The 18221-nt window shown below is 36.8% G+C and overlaps 1 protein-coding gene across 4 annotated transcripts in view; it reads right to left on the bottom strand.

The window, feature by feature from the left end:
• NUBPL (nucleotide binding protein like) overlaps nucleotides 1-18221 on the bottom strand; it is a 253697-nt gene that overhangs the window by 136250 nt on the left and 99226 nt on the right. For all 4 annotated transcript variants that reach the window (XM_029238233.1, XM_029238237.1, XM_029238234.1 and 1 more), the window contains 2 exons: nucleotides 12844-12883; nucleotides 12667-12757 (listed from right to left, as the gene is read on the bottom strand). In XM_029238233.1, coding sequence (XP_029094066.1) covers nucleotides 12667-12757; nucleotides 12844-12883 — 131 coding nt within the window. The remainder of the gene's footprint in view (nucleotides 1-12666; nucleotides 12758-12843; nucleotides 12884-18221) is intronic.

Below are 18221 nucleotides of genomic sequence, written 5' to 3'. Positions count from 1 at the left end.
AAAAGCTCCTCAGCAAACAAAGAAACAGAAAGGAATTTCCTCAACCTGATAGAGGGCATCAATAAAAACCTACAGCTATCATCTTTCTTTTTCTTTCTTTTTTGAATTTCATTTTATTTTTTTATACAGCAGTTCTTATTACTCATCCATTTTATACACATCAGTGTATACATGTCAATCCCAATCTCCCAATTCATCCCACCACCATCCCCACCCCCCGCCGCATTCCCCCCTTGCTGTCCATATGCTTGTTCTCTACATCTGTCTCCCATTTTCTGCTCTGCAAACCGGTTCATCTATACCATTCTTTTAGGTTCCACATATGTGCGTTAATATACGATATTTGTTTTTCTCTTTCTGACTTACTTCACTCTGTATAACAGTCTCTAGATCCATCCACGTCGCTACAAATGACCCAATTTCGTTCCTTTTTATGGCTGAGTAATATTCCATTGTATATATGTACCACATCTTCTTTATCCATTCGTCTCTCGATGGGCATTTAGGTTGCTCCCATGACCTGGCTATTGTAAACAGTGCTGCAATGAACACTGGGATGCATGTGTCTTTTTGAATTATGGTTTTCTCTGGGTATATGTCCAGTACTGGGAATGCTAAGCTCATATGGTAATTCTATTTTTAGTTTTTTTAAGGAACCTCCATACTGTTCTCCATAGTGGCTGTATCAATTTACATTCCCACCAACAGCGCAAGAGGGTTCCCTTTTCTCCACACCCTCTCCAGCACTTGTTGCTTGTAAATTTTCTAATGATGCCCATTCTAACTGGTGTGAGGTGATACCTCATTGCAGTTTTGATTTGCATTTCTCTAACAGTTAGTGATGTTGAGCAGCTTTTCATGTGCTTCTTAGTCATCTGTATGTCCTCTTTGGAGAAATGTCTATTTAGGTCTTCTGCCCATTTTTGGTTTGGGTTGTTTGTTTTTTTGATATTCAGCTGCATAAGCTGTTTATATATTTTGGAGACTAATCCTTTGTCCACTGATTCGTTTGCAAATATTTTCTCCCATTTTGAGGGTTGTCTTTTCGTCTTCTTAATGCTTTCCTTTGCTGTGCAAAAGGTTTTAAGTTTCATTAGGTTCCATTCGTTTATTTTTGTTTTTATTTCCATTACTCTAGGAGGTGGATCAAAAAAGATCTTGCTATGATTTATGTCAAAGAGTGTTCTTCCTATGTTTTCCTCTAAGAGTTTTACACTGTCTGGTCTTCCATTTAGGTCTCTAATCCATTTTGAGTTTATTTCTCTGTATGGTGTTAGGGATTGTTCTATTTCATTCTTTTACATGTGGCTGCCCAGTTTTCCCAGCACCACTAATTGAAGAGACTGTCTTTTCTCCATTGTATATCCTTCTCTCCTTTGTCATAGATTAGTTGACCATAGGTGCGTGGGTTTATCTCTGGGCTTTCTATCCTGTTCAACTGATCTATATTTCTGTTTTTGTGCCAGCACCATACTGTCTTGATTACTGTAGCTTTGTAGTACAGTCTGAAGTCCGGGAGTCTAATTCCTCCAGCTCCGTTTTTTTCCCTCAAGACTGATTTGCCTATTTGGGGTCTTTTGTGTCTCCATACAAATTTTAAGATTTTTTGTTCCAGTTCTGTAAAAAATAGCATTGGTAATTTGATAGGGATTGCATTGAACCTGTAGATTGCTTTGGGTCGTATAGTCATTTTCACAGTATTGATTCTTCCAATCCAAGAACATGGTATATCTCTCCATCTGTTGGAATCATCTTTAATTTCTCTCAACAGTGTCTTATAGTTTTCTGCATACAGATCTTTTGCTCCCTAGGTAGGTTTATTCCAAGGTATTTTATTCTTTTTGTTGCAACGGTAAATGGGAGTGTTTCCTTAATTTCTCTTTCAGAGTTTTCATCATTAGTGTATAGGAATGCAAGAGATTTCTGTGCATTAAGTTTGTATCCTGCTACTTTACCAAATTCATTGATTAGCTCTAGTAGTTTTCTGGTAGCATCTTTAGGATTCTCTATGTATAGAATCATGTCATCTGCAAACAGTGACAGTTTTACTTCTTCTTTTCCAATTTGTATTCCTTTTATTTCTTTTTCTTCTCTGATTGCTGTGGCTAGGACTTCCAAAACTATGTTGAATAATAGTGGTGAAATAGGACATCCTTGTCCTTTTCCTGATCTTAGAGGAAATGCTTTCAGTTTTTCCCCATTGAGAATGATGTTTGCTGTGGGTTTGTCATATATGGACTTTATTATGCTGAGGTAGGTTCCGTCTCTGCCCATTTCCTGGAGTTTTTATCATAAATGGGTGTTGAATTTTGTCAAAAGCTTTTTCTGCATCTATTGAGATGATCATATGGTTTTATTCTTCAATTTGTTAATATGGTGTATCACATTGATTGATTTGCATATATTGAAGAATCCTTGCATCCCTGGGATAAATCCCACTGATCATGATCCTTTTAATGTGTTGTTGGATTCTGTTTGCTAGTATTTTGTTGAAGATTTTTGCATCTATATTCATCAGTGATATTGGTCTGTAATTTTCTTTTTTTCTGATATCTTTGTCTGGTTTTGGTATCAGGGTGATGGTGGCCTCATAGAATGAGTTTGGGGGTGTTCCTTCGTATGCAATTTTTTGGAAGAGTTTGAGAAGAACGGGTGTTAGCTCTTCTCTAAATGTTTGATAGAATTCACCTGTGAAGCCACCTGGTCCTGGACTTTTGTTTGTTGGAAGATTTTTAATCACACTTTCCATTTCATTACTTGTGATTGGTCTGTTCATATTTTCTATTTCTTCCTGGTTCAGTCTTGGAAAGTTATACCTTTCTAAGAATTTGTCCATTTCTTCCAGGTTGTCCATTTTATTGGCATGGAGTTGCTTGTCATAGTCTCTTAGGATGCTTTGCATTTCTGCAGTGTCCATTGTAACTTCTCCTTTTTCATTTCTAATTTTATTTGAGTCCTCTCCCTCTTTTACTTGATGAGTCTGTCTAATGGTTATCAATTTTGTTTATTCTTCTAAAAGAACCAGCTTTTAGTTTTATTGATCTTTGCTATTATTTTCTTTGTTTCTATTTCATTTATTTCTGCTCTGATCTTTATGATTTCTTTCCTTCTGCTAACTTTCGGTTTAGTTTGGTCTTCTTTCTCTAGTTCCTTTAGGTGTAAGGTTAGATTGTTTATTTGAAATTTTACTTCTTTCTTGAAGTAGGCTTGTATATCTATAAATTACCCTCTTAGAACTGCTTTTGCTGAATCCCATAGGTTTTGGATCATCGTGTTTTCATTGTCATTTGTCTCTAGGTATTTTTTTATTTCCTTTTTGATTTCTTCAGTGATCACTTGGTTATTTAGTAAAGTATTGTTTAGCCTCCATGTGTTTGTGTTTTTTTCCCTGTAACTGAATTCTAATCTCTTAGCATTGTGGTCAGAAAAGATGCTTGATATTTCAGTTTTCTTAAATTTACCTAGGCTTGATTTGTGACCCAAGATGTGATCTCTTCTGGAGAAGGTTCCGTACGCACTTGAGAAGAAAGTGTAATCTGCTGTTTTTGGATGGAATGTCCTATAAATATCAATTAAATCTGTCTGGTCTATTGTGTCATTTAACACTTCTGTTTCCTTATTAATTTTCTGTTTGGATGATCCGTCCATTGGTATAAGTGAGGTGTTAAACTCCCCCAATATTACTGTGTTACTGTCAATTTCCTCTTTTATAGCTGTTAGCAGTTGCCTTATGTATTGAGGTGCTCCTCTGTTGGGTGCATATATATTTATAATTGTTTATCTTCTTCCTGGATTGATCCCTTGATCATTATGTAGTGTCCTTGTCTCTTGTAACATACTTTATTTTAAAGTCTATTTTATCTGATGTGAGTATTGCTACTCCAGGTATCTTTTGATTTCCATTTGCATGGAATATCTTTTTCTGTCCCCTCACTTTCAGTCTGTATGTGTCCTTAGGTCTGAAGTAGGTCTCTTGTAGACACCATATATATGGGTCTTTTTTTGTATCCATTCAGCAAACCTGTGTCTTTTGGTTGGAACATTTACTCCATTCACGTTTAAGGTAATTATTGATATGTATGTTCCTATTACCATTTTCTTAATTGTTTTCCGTTTGTTTTTGTAGGCCCTTCTCTTCTCTTGTGTTTCCCACTTAGAGAAGTTCCTTTAGCATTTGTTGTAGAGCTGGTTTGGTGGTGCTGAATTCTCTCAGCTTTTGCTTGTCTGTAAAGCTTTCGATTTCTCCATTGTACCTGAATGAGATAATCTTGGTTGTAGGTTGTAGGCTGGTTGTAGAATAATCTTGGTTGTAAGTTCTTCCCTTTCATCACTTTAAATATATCATGTCACTCCCTTCTGGCTTGCAGAGTTTCTGCTGAGAAATCAGCTGTTAATCTTATGGGAGTTCCCTTGTATGTTATTTGTCATTTTTCCCTTGCTGCTTTCAATAATTTTTCTTTGTCTTTAATTCTTTCCAATTTGGTTACTATGTGTCTCGGCATGTTTCTACTTGGGTTTGTCCTGTATGGGACTCTCTGCACTTCCTGGACTTGGGTGGCTATTTCCTTTCCCATGTTAGGGAACTTTTGACTATAATCTCTTCAAATATTTTCTCAGGTCCTTTCTCTCTCTCTTCTCCTTCTGGGACCCCTATATTGTGAATGTTATTGCCTTTAATGTTGTCCCAGAGGTCTCTTAGGCTGTCTTCATTTCTTTTCATTCTTTTTTCTTTATTCTGTTCTGCAGCAGTGAATTCCACCATTCTGACTTCCAGGTCAGTTATCCGTTCTTTTGCCTCAGTTATTCTGCTATTGATTCCTTCTACTGTACTTCTCAATTCAGTTACTATATTGTTCATCTCTGTTTGTTTGTTCTTTAATTCTTCTAGATCTTTGTTAAACATTTCTTGCATATTCTCAATCTTTGCCTCCATTCTTTTCTGAGGTCCTGGATCATCTTCACTATCATTATTCTGAATTCTTTTTCTGGAAGGTCGCCTATCTCCACTTCATTTGGTTTTCTGGGATTTTTATCTTGTTCCTTCATCTGGTACATAGCCCTCTGCCTTTTCATCTTGTCTATCTTTCTGTGAATGTGGTTTTTGTTCCACAGGCTGCAGGCCTGTAGTTCTTCTTGCTTCTGCTGTCTGCTCCTGTGGATGAGGCTATCTAAGCGGCTTCTGCAAGTTTCCTGACGGGAGGGACTGGTGGTGGGTAGATCTGGCTGTTGCTCAGGTGGGCAGAGCTCAGTAAAACTTTAATCCACTTGTCTGCTGATGGGTAGGGCTGGGTCCCCTCCCTGTTGGTTGTTTGGCCTGAGGCGACCCCAACCTGGAGCCTACCCAGGCTCTTTGGTGGGGCTAATGGCAGACTCTGGGAGGGCTCACGCCAAGGAGTACTTCCCAGAACTTCTGCTGCCAGTGTCCTTGTCCTTACGGTGAGACAGAGCCACCTCCCCCCTCTGCAGGCGACCCTCCAACACTAGCAGGTAGCTCTGGTTCAGTCTCTATGGGGTCACTGCTCCTTCCCCTGGGTCCTGGTGCCCACACTACTTTGTGTGTGCCCTCCAAGAGTGCAGTCTCTGTTTCCCCCAGTCCTGTCAAAGTCCTGCAATCAAATCCCACCAGCCTTCAAAGTCTGATTCTCTAGGAATTCCTCCTCCTGTTGCCGGGCCCCCAGGTTCGGAAGCCTGACGTGGGGCTCAGAACCTTCACTCCAGTTCTTGGACTTCTGTGGTATAAGTGTTCTCCAGTTTGTGAGTCACCCACCAGCAGTTATGGGATTTGATTTTATTGTGATTACACCCCTCCTACCATCTCATTGTGTCTTCTCCTTTGTCTTTGGATGTGGGGTATCTTTTTGGGTGAGTTCCAGTGTTTTCCTGTTTATGATTGTTCAGCAGTTAGTTGTGATTCCAGTGTTCTCACAAGAGGAAGTGAGAACACATCCTTCTACTCTGCCAACTTGAACCAATTGCTATCATCTTTCTTAATGAAGAAATATTTAATGTTAATGTCACTAGATGTGAGATTTCCCTTTTATTGTACATCTTGGTAAAGAGAATAAATATCATCAAATAAGAAAAAAAATCTGGATGAAGACTAGCATGTCTGCTTTCATCTTTTCTGTTCAACACTGTACTGATAGTACTAGCCAGTTCAATAAGAAGACAAGAAAACAAAATGAAAAGAATAGATTGGAAAGAAAGAAATGAAGCTGTTTTACTTGCAGACAATATAATCATGTGCATACAAGGTACCAAGAAAGCTACTAAATAACTACTTGAAAACAAATTTGGAAAAATCATGAATACAAGGTTAATATACAAAAATCAATAGTATATGTACTATGTGCTAACTGTAAACAATTTGAAATTAAACACCCCAAAAAAATTCCATTTACAACATCAAAGAACACTTAAGATAAATCTAACAAATGAATTACAAGACCTATACACTGAAAACTATATAATATTACTCCAAGAAATTAAAGAAAATCTAAATAAATGTAGAAACATACCATGCTCAGGGTTAGAAGACTCAATGTTGTCAGGATCTCGATTCACCCAAAACGGATCTATACTGATAGTTCGATACTATCCTAATGAAAATACCAACATGCGTTTCTACACAAATTGGTAAGTTGAATATAAAATTTATACAGAAATGTAAAAGAACCTAGAATAGTCAAAACAATCTTAAGAAAAAACAAAGTTGGAGGACTCTCACTTTCTGATATTAAGCCTTCTATACAGCTTCAATCATCAAGAGAGTATGGTTCTACTCTAAGGATAAAACTATTCATGGAACACAACACAGTGTCCAGAGATAGACCCATACACATATGCTTAATTGATTTTTGTCTAATGTATCAAGTCAATTCAATAGGGAAAGGGAAGTCTTTTAAACAAAGTGCTAGAACAATTAAACTATTATAATGTGTGTTTTCCAACACCGCCAAGCAATTAAGTCAATTCTGACACTATCTACCTGGAGATAGCATCAGATCCCATACGTTAAGGGCTTAGTCCCACAAGACTTCACCCAATTCAGATGCCAATCACAAGTCCAGGCTATTACACGTGCTTCTGGGCTGACTGGCTATAAATGTAAGGTTCACATGACCCCCTCCTCAGGTTCAACTGAAAGCATACCTCATTGTATCACACTTCACAGATATTGCATCTTTTACAAATTGAAGGTTTGTGGCAACCCTGCATCAAGCATGTCTATCAGGACCATTTTTCCAAGTGAGCATTTACTCACTGTGTCTCTGTGTCACATTTTGGTAATCCTTGCAATATTTCAAACTTTTTCATTATTATCATATTTGTTATTGTGATCTGTGATCACTGATCTTTCATGTTACTATTGCAAAAAGATTATGACTTGCTGAAGGCTCAGATGATAGTTAACACTTTTTAGCAAGAAAGTATATTTTAATTAAGGTATGTACGTTTTTTCTTTTTAGACATAATGCTATTGCACACTTTATAGACTACAGTATAATGGAAACGTAACTCTCATGTGCACTGGGAAACAAAAAAGTTTATGCAACTGCTTTATTGTGATATTCCCTTCACTGCGGTGGTCTGGAACCAAACCCACAATATCTGAGGTTGCCTGTATTTTACTACAGCAGCTCACAGAACTCAGAAAAATGTTTACTTACATTTACCATTTTATTATAAAGGGTATTATAAAGGATACAGATGAACAGCCAGATGAAGAGGTAAATACAAGGTTCAGAAGGGCCCTGAGCACAGGAGCTTCTGTCCCCATGGAACTAGAGTACACAACCCACCCAGCATGTGGATGTGTTTTACAACCCAGAAGCTCATCGAATCTTGTTGTTCAAGAATTTTCATAGAGTTTAATCTGCAGCCCACCTCCCTTCCCATTCCCAGAGGTCAGTAGGAGAGGCTGAAAGTTCTAACCCTCTAAATACTTGGCCTTGCTGGTGACCAGTCCCATCCTGAGGCTATCTAGGGGTCCTACCCCAAGTCACCTCACTAGCATGAACTAGCAGGTGTGCTCAAAACGAGGCTCCTTATGAATGACAAAGGACAATCCTATCACTCAGGAAATTCCAAGGGTTTTAGGAGCTTTGTGTCAGGACCCAAGGACAAAGAATAAATATATTTCCTATTATGACACAACTATGAAAAAATATAAACCTTGATCATTATCTCACTTCATACAAAAAACTTAATTCCTGATACACAAGCCAGACCTATAAATCTTAAAGGTAAAAATATACATGAGAATATCAACCTTGGGGTAGACAGGCAAAGATTTTCTTAGAGAGGGCAGAAAAAGTACTAAGCATTAAGAAAAAAAAAAATTGGGGGGGGGGGATAAATTGGGTTTCACGAAAATTTAAAACTTCAGCTCATCACAAGGCAAGCCACAGACTGGGAGAAATATTCCCAATACATGTACCTGACAATGGACTCATAACCAGAATATATTAAAACTCTTCCAACTCAAGTACAAGAAGAAAAATGAGCCAAAAAAAAAAAGAGTGAAAGACTTGAACATACACTTCATGAAAGAAGATACAGCACATGAAAAGGGGCTTAAAATCACTGACCATAAGGGAAGCACAAATTAAAACCATCAGAGGATATCATTTTATACCCACCAGTGAACAGAATGACCACACCAAACATTGACAAAGATGTGAAACAACTGGAACTCTTATGAACACTTGTACAAGTATTTATAGCAGCATTATTCATAATGGCCCAAAACTGGAGACTACCTAAACGTCTATCAACAGAAGAACAGCTAAAACAATATTAGGTTATATTCATGCAAAGGAATACTACTCAGCAATAAAAAGGACTCAGCTACTGATACGTGCAACAAGGATGACTTCAAAAGCATTAGACTAAGAAAGAGAAACCAGATACAAAAGGCTCTATACTATAAGGTTCCCTTTATATGAAGTATAAGAACATGTAAAACTCATTTATGTAAAACTCATTTATGGTGACAGAAATCACAACAATCATGGCCTATGGGTGTGGGACTGACTACAAGAGAGTCCAAGGAAACTTTCTAGGGGCATGGAAATGTCCTCTATCTTGATTGGGGTATGGTTACACAGTCATATATGTTTATCAAAAATCACTGAACTCCACATATAAGATCTGTGAATCCTATTATATGTATAAGTTTAACTCAATAAATTAAAAGAAAGAGGGAAAAAAACTTTAAAAAAGATTCCAGTTCAAGATGGCAGACCTACCACAAGTATTTATCATCTCCCCACAAGATAGTAACTGGGAAGGGACAGGAGAAGAGCTTCTGGAACATTGGTATTCCATTTATCTTGTCCTGAATGCTGAGTATAAAGGTGTTTTCACTTTGGGATAATCCATCTATCTGGACACTTATGATCTGTACCTTCTTCTACATACTACATATGTGTTATATTCAGTTTTTTTAATCAGCCAATGAACCAGGTACCCTCCACAATCCACTGCTATATAGAGCATCTATCCAGCTACTATATTTTCACAAAGGATGTTAAATTTACCAAATGCTGGTCTGCTTTCTATAGCAAAACAAAAACTAAAACAAAACACTCCTTAATTAATAGCTCAGATGATTAGCACTGGTCACGGTATGATCCAAAAATATCAGCTTTCAGCTCCTATTAAAATGTGCAGATGACAGAAGCAACTTTACAAAAGGCTGTATGGCAAACATGCAGGCCAATATCCTAATATCCTAGAGGATACTCTAGGTATCCTCTAAGTATCCCAATAAAATAAGTTTTAAATGAATAAAATTCATTTTCTCGCCCCTGATATTCATTCTGATATTTTGTAGTATGTTTGCTAAAAATGTATCTTCAGCACTTGTCAGAATAAACTGTAACTTTTATATGATTTATGTGCCAGCAAGTCAAATCGCCACATCTCCAATAGGTCCTCTGCCAAACTACCAAATTCCCTAAATATATATATATATATATATATTTTGTGTGTGTGTGTGGTACGCGGGCCTCTCACTGTTGTGGCCTCTCCCGTTGCGGAGCACAGGCTCCGGACGCGCAGGCTCAGCGGCCATGGCTCACGGGCCCAGCCGCTCCGCGGCATGTGGGATCTTCCCGGACCGGGGCACGAACCCGTGTCCCCTGCATCGGCAGGCAGACTCTCAACCACTGCGCCACCAGGGAAGCCCTCTAAATATTTTTTAAGCTAAGCATTTAATAAATGTTAAAAGAATAATGAATTAAATCAGATGATTGAAGTGCTGAGAGCCTGGCTAAACTCAGAAATCAAAAATGTATGATGCGGGCAATTAACACAAGTATTCTACATTCTCCAACAGTATTCAGCAGTAGATACAAAAGGCTGGGTTATGGTGGGACACTGAGAATACAGAATTGGCATCCTGCCTCCTCTCCCCTTCCCCAACACCCCACAAAATAAAAAAATAATATACTTCTGGTTCCTTCAGACTTTTGATCTTCTCACCTCTGGTCTCAAAAAGTTTTCTTTGTTTATAAAAGCAGGTACTAAATCTAAGTGTGAGCTTCAGGTGCAGTCTTTCTGCAGCCTAATTATTTGAACTGTCAGGTTTAATCTCATTCTGTGGGAAACTCCCTTTGCCCCTCTCCTGAGGGCAGTTACACACTTGCTCTCTCTCTTCCAGGCTCAGGGGCTCATTTGCAGATGCTTTTGTCACCTGTTGGAATCTGAGATTTAAAAGGATCCCTGAGATTTAAAAAGGACAGAAAAGAGAGAACTTGCTCACCCCTTGCTGGGCACGGGCTATGGGGATTCTACATCTCTGAGCTAGGAACACCAACCCTTGGCCTGGACTTCTGTGTCTCTTCTCACTGACTTGGATCTCTAAGTGTCTGATCACTGTGGAAAGCGGAAGTACTTCCATCTTCTTGTGGCCATCCATAAAGACTTAGGAGGAATTCTGAATCATTTCCTGTTGAGAATTCTAACACTAACATAGGAGGCGGGAAATATTGTCAATGAGAAAATGTTGCCTGCCATATCAGTAAACAAGGATGTTGCAGCCATCAAGCCATCACATTACCGCCTCCCTGAGCCCTGAGGGAACTCAGGATAGAAACAGAATGCCCCCCATCTAGCAGTCAGCTGCTGCAGCCACCCCTGATGGTGTACCCTGAGGAAACTCAGAATGAGAAAGCACAGGATACTGGCCCCAGATAACTGAGGGCCCCAGATATCAAAGGAATGATTTCAATGAGCCCAAACTCTTGTATCCTCCCATACATAGACAAGTGCTAAATTCCTTAACTTGAGATATGTAATTTTCTTAAATTGACAGTAATCTTTTGATGTTCTGACTACCTGTCTTTGCTGCAAAAACTCTTATATATCCTGGCCCCTCCCTTACCTCTTCGAAGCAGTCCCTTAGAGTTACCTGAGAGACTGCATCCTGGGATGAAGTCCTCAGTTTTGTTCGCCAAATAAAACATAATTCTCAACTTACAGGTTGCACAATTTTTTCAGTTGACAATATTAAAATCAAAATTCTCCTTCTGGTGTTTCCAAATTTCCATTGACTCTAACTTTAATTATAAACTGAATAAATATTGTTTTAGAATTTCCTTAAAGAAAAAAAAATCCTGGCTTAATCCACAGAAATAAAGGTCAAGATCACAAAGGAACTGGAATGGATGGGGTCAGGAGTATAACTGAAATAACCAACTATGGGATCTGAGTGTGAAAGAGGAAGAAATGCAGCCAAGAGACTTAAATGTGCTGAGAAGATAGGAGGATTCTGGGACCAAAGATCAAAGAGCACATTTATCAGAACTCAAGCAGCAGAAAAAAGACAAGATGTTACAATGAAAAAAGAAGAGTTTCAGAGTTCAAGACATATTATATCTACTTACTTTCACAACTGGAAATGAATATAGGAATATGTGTGATTAGAACTGCCAGCCTATGGCATGGTGCCTGACCCAAAGTAAAACATGAATAAATAAGGCGTAATTGTTATAAGTCAGTGGAGAAAATCCAAAGTACTCATAATATTTACCTAGAACACAATTAACTATAAATTCACAGTTACTAAGAAAAAATAAAATTTATTCCTATAAATAACATAGAGCTCATCTGATATTTTTAGATTATCCAATCAACTGTTCTTTGCCTTAAGGACAAATTCAAGTTGATTGGACAGATACTATATAAATAAATATGTAGCCATATGTACTCAGAGTAAAATAAAACTTCATTTTGTTATGAAGCAATTTTAATCATAAGCACTGTGGTTTACAGAATTTTTTCTACATCTAAGGAATTTCTACACTGCCCTTATAACTCAATATTGGCCACTACGAAATTAACCATAAATCTAAAGAAGGCAGATTACTTATAAAATAAATTTCCTTGCCTTGATGTAGACTCAACAGAGTCTGAACAGAAAAACAGAATAATATAAAATAAGACATTAGATTTTAGTACTAATAAGCAACAGGAAAGATTCAATCATGTGACAGTGAAAGTTGGTCTTGGCGCCACACACCTCATTATAAATTCAGTATATTGACTGGGTTCTTTTGCAAAACATCTCAAACCTGACTGCAAATTTTAACAACTCTCCAATCAGAAAATATTAACCACAGTGTGCCGATAATAAAATGATGCTTAATGCAATTTTCTTACCTGCCTCAACAGTTTCTCAATGGCTGACATTACCATAAGGCCTCTCCAAACAATGGGTGCAGTCTCTTCAATCAGGAAGCCCATGGACATACTGCAATGGGAAACCAAAAATACAACTAATTTATATAAGTTAATGTTATTCTGAAAAGTAACATAAAGTAAAAAAGATATGCTCACCAAGCAATACCATAATTCAAAAGAGGCCGCATTAAGTTACCTGAAATAAGAAAAAAAACATCTTTTAGAAGAATATCATTAAACATAAACATATTGCCTGTTTTCTTATCAAAGAGTGTCAAATTAAAAATATAAATAAGCTACTCATATTGCTAGTCTTTCACTTCCAACTAATTCACCTCAATTTGCAACAGTTTAAACATTATACCAAGCATACAACTAATACACCCAATGGGTGCAACATCTAAAAAAAGATGGGATATAGTTTTATTAAGAAACACTTCATCTACTATTTTCAAATGTTCTAAAAAATAACCTCAATAAGTAATTTTGTCCACCAGGTTTATTCATATATATCAATAAATAAATTATATACATATGCTTATCTAGTATGTGTATACATGTATATTTGCAAACACAAACACACAGTTATTTCTTTTCTTTACTTGAAATTTTTGAAAAGTATAAGAATCCATAAAAAGTAACAAACTCTATTTTGTATTTCAACATAATAAAAGCCAAATGTGAAAAACCCACAGCAAGCATCATACTCAATAGTAAAAGACTGAACGTTTTTCCTCTAGGATCAGGAACAAGATAAGGATGCCCACTTTTGCCACTTTTATTCAACATAATACTGAAAGTTATAGCCAGAGCAATGAGGCAAGAAAAAGAAATAAACAGCATCCAAATTGGAAAGGAAGAAGTAAAGTTTTCTCTTTTCACAGATGTTATGATCTTATATATAAAACCCTGAAGGTTCCACAAAAAACTATTAGAGCTAATAAATAAATCTGGTAAAGTAGAGGATACAAAGCCAAAATACAAAAATCAGTTCATTTCTATATACTAACAATGAACAATCTGAAAAGGAAATTATGAAAATCCCATTTATAACAGCATCAAAAAGAATAAATACTTTGGAATTTACTTAAGGAGGTAAAAGACTTGCAAAATGCAAACTACAAAACACTGCTGAAAGAAATGAAAGAAGACATAAACAAATGAAAACATATGCCATGTTCATTAACTGGAAAACTTAATATTAAAATGTCAATACTACCCAAAGCCACCTACAGATTCAATGCAATCCCTATCAAAATCCCTATCAAGGTAATATTTCTTGCAGAAATAAAAAATCCATCCTAAAATTCATATGGTATCTCAAAGGATCCCAAATATGCAAATCAATCTTGAAAGAGAAGAACACAGCTTGAGGACTCATACTTCCTTATTTCAAAGCTTACTACAAAGCTACAGCAATCAAAACAATGTGGTACTGGCATAAAGGCAGACATATAGACCAATGAAACAGAATAGAGAGACCAGAAATAAACCCTCACATACACAGTCAAACGATTTTTTCACAGAGAGGCCAAGATCATTCACTGGGGGGAAAGCTGGGAAAACTGTATATCCACATGCAAAAGAATGAAGTTGGACCCTTACTTAACACCACAGACAAAAAATTAACTCAAAATGGATCAAAGGCCTAAATGTAACAGCTAAAACTATAAAGCTCTTAGAAGAAAACATAGGGCAAGAGCTTCATGTCATTGGATTTGGCAAGCATTTCTTGGATACACACCAAAGACATAGGCAACAAAAGCAACAATAGACAAACTGGAGTTCATGAAAGGTTTTAAACGCTGTGCATCAGGAGATAATATCAACAGAGTGAAAAGGCAACCCAAAGAATGGGAGAAAATATTTGTAAATCATATATCTTATAGAGATTAATACCCAGAATAGAATATAGAGAGAACTCTTAAAACTCAACAACAACAACAAAATTCAAAACTGGGCAAAGGAAGTGAATAGACATTTCTCCAAGGAAGATATACAAATGGCCAATAAGCACATGAAAAAATGTTCAACATCAATGATCATTAAGGAAATGTGAATCAAAATTACAATGTGAGGCCACCTCACACTATTAGGATGGCTGCCATAAAAAAAAAAAAAACCACAGGAAATAACAACAGTTGGCAAGAATAGAGACAAATGGCAACCCTTGTGCACTGTTCATGGGAATGTAAAATGGAAATGTTATGGAAAATAATATGAGTTCCTCAAAAAATTAAAAATAGAATTACCATACAATCCAGCAATTCCACTTCTTGGTGGAATTGAAAGCAGGGATGAAAAAAGGATTGAAGGGTATCAGTGTCTTGAAGAGATATTTGTACACTCATGTTCACAGCAGCATTACTCACAATACCTAAAATGTGGAAACAACCCAAGGGTCCTTTAATGAATGAATGGATAAGCTAAACGTGGTATAGATATGCAATGGAATATCATTCAGCCTTAAAAAGGAAGAAAATTCTGACATATGCTACAACATGGATGAACCACGAGAACACTGCTAAGTAAAATAAGTCAGACACAAAAAGAGAAATACTGTATGATCCCCTTATATGAGATACTGAAAGTAGTCGAAATGATAGAGACAGAAAGTAGAATGGTGGTTGCCAGAGGCAGGGGAAAGTAGCAATGGAGAGCTATTGTTTAATGGATAGGGTGTTTTGGTTTTACAAGATGAAAAGAAGTATGGAGGTAGATAGGTTTTATCATATGTTCTTTAGGTTTTTTCTCTTTAAAGAGACTGAAATTTAAAATTATGATAAAGCATACAGGCATGGTTTATATAAGAAATCCATTACTGAACTCTACTCACTGGATTCCCTACACACACAAAAAGCTATGGCCCTTCATTAAAAGATTGATGAATAAGTATGCATTTTTAGGTTCCAAGCTAAAATAAAATGTTTAAGTGTATACTTTTTAATGGTTTCCCTCTTTAACTTCTGACTAAACTAACAAGCTCAATCTCCCTCATAGATAATTTGATAGCAATATTCTTTTCCATGTAACTAACTTTGTCAATTCTTTCCAAAGCATCCAAGTTAAATTTACAGAGAAATAACTTTCCTCCATTGGGCTCTGCACAATTTTCTACTTTCCATTTTCTCCAATAACAAATGCATACCAATTAAAAAGTCAAGTAGTGCTATAAAAATTATTACCAAATGTCAATAATCCCCCAGCACTGTCACATTTCTTACTCCCCAGAGCCAACAACTATTAGTTGATTTCTTTAACTTCTTATGATGAATTAATCTTAGGCTTACAGAAAGTTGCAAGTATAGCCAGAGTCCTCATATACCCTTCACCTAGCTCTCCCTAATGTTAATATTTTATATAACCATAGTACAATTATCACAACCAGGAAATTAATGTTGATACAATTAGCTAATCTACCAAACCAAGAGTTTGACAATTTTTAGTTATCTCATGACATATTATTTAGCTCTTTTTCACAAACACAGGCATACTTTTTATGCACCCATCTTCCCAATGCAATTATATCACCATTTTTATTAGACATCATGTAAATGTTATTAATAGGTGAGCAATATAGCACACAATACTATTTTTCCTTTCTCTCCCTGAACTGATAAGAAGATCTTTGCACAGCATGTGTGTATGTGTTTCCTTCATTTTCTATGTATTTATTAGCAAATTCTTCCTATTTTCTAGTTGTGCAAATATCAAATACATTAATCAAATGCACTAGGCATTTGACTTCATCATCTTGAACAAGGCTCTGCTGTTCTGTCCCTTTATAATGTCTTTTGAATAACAGAAGTTTTTACTTTTTATGTAATCAAATTAATCAGTTTCTTCCTTTATGGTCTATCCTTATTGGGTCTTGTTTAAGAAAGCCTTTACTAATACAGTCATTGAGATCTTATATTGTCTTCTAAACCTTCATAGTTTTGCATTTTACATCTAAGTCCTTAAACCATCTGAAATTAATTTGTGTGTGTAGTGTGAGGATCCACTACTTTATTTGCACGTGGATAATAAATTGTCCTACCATCAATAGTCTGCAATGCTAGCCTTGTCATAAATCAGATTTCCATATATATATAAGTCTGTTTCTGGACTATCTATTTGATTCTACTAGTTTATCTGTCTATCCTTGAGCCAATACCAAACAGGGGGCATATACTGCAGTTTTATAATAAGTCCCCGTATCTGGCAGCGCAAGTCCCCTGTGTTTTCTCTCTCTTCAAGAGTGTCTTACCTATTCACAGGCCCTTTACTCACCTTTATAATTTGTATATTCAACTTGGTCATCAATTTTGACAAGTGGACTTCTGACTGGATTTGCAAGACTATTAGAAGGAACTGAGATTTTTAAAAAATTTAGTCTTCCTCTCCATGAACATCATTTGTTTTCCAATTATTGACATTTTGAAAATCTTTCAATAAAATTTTAGAATTCTTTTCCTCTTGAAAATTGTACATTTTCTTTGTTAGGTTTGTTCCCAGGTACCCTGTATTTCTGAAGCTATTTGTATCTTTTTTTATGATCTATATGAAGTTTATTATAAAATTATCATAAACATCAATCTATATTAAAATCTATAGTTGATATAAAATGTGATATCATCCAGTATACATTCACCAAGGATTTGGCAAAAAAATTATCAATGTTGATAAATAATAATAATAGCAACAATCAAGTCTGTCCTGATAGATTCTAAATTCTTCTTCAACTTTTTATTTTTTATTTCTTTTTGCGGTACACGGGCCTCTTACTGCCGTGGCCTCTTCCATTACGGAGCACAGGCTCCGGACGCGCAGGCTCAGCGGCCATGGCTCACGGGCCCAGCCGCTCCGCGGCACATGGGATCCTCCCGGACCGGGGCACGAACCCGTGTCCCCTGCATCGGCAGGCGGACTCTCAACCACTGCGCCACCAGGGAAGCCCTTCTTCCACTTTTTAAACCCAAGGATATTCTTCAAAGTTTACACCATATTACTCTTGCCCCATATTGGTATACACCAAAATTCCAATTCATGAGAGTATTCATTCACACACTCATTAGACAAAAATTTACTTTATGACCCCTAGGTGCTAAAGACTGGGATAGGCCCTGGTAAAACATCAGTGAATGTCAGAGATATGGTCTGATGGAGCTTAAACTCCAGCAGACAGGAGAGATAGTGGTCTTAAAAAGGCTTATTCTGTCTGCATAGCCTATGAATGAAAATATTTTTAACACCTTTATTGGAGTATAATTGCTTTACATTGTTGTGTTAGTTGCTGCTGTATAACAAAGTGAATCACCTATACATATACATATATCCCCATATCCAATCCCTCTTGCGTCTCCCTCCCACACTCCCTATCCTACCCCTATAGGTGGTCAGAAAGCCCTGAGCTGACCTCCCTGTGCTATGCAGATCCTTCCCACTAGCTATCTACTTTACATTTGGTAGTGTATGTATATCAATGATACTCTCTCACTTCGTCCTAGCTTACCATTCCCCAACCCCATGTCCTTAAGTCCATACTCTACATC

This window comes from Monodon monoceros, unplaced genomic scaffold, assembly GCF_005190385.1.
Source record: "Monodon monoceros isolate NGI ecotype Baffin Bay Population unplaced genomic scaffold, NGI_Narwhal_1 Super_Scaffold_21, whole genome shotgun sequence".
In the NCBI taxonomy this organism is placed as follows: domain Eukaryota; kingdom Metazoa; phylum Chordata; class Mammalia; order Artiodactyla; family Monodontidae; genus Monodon; species Monodon monoceros.
This window is presented reverse-complemented; position numbering and strand designations above follow the sequence as displayed.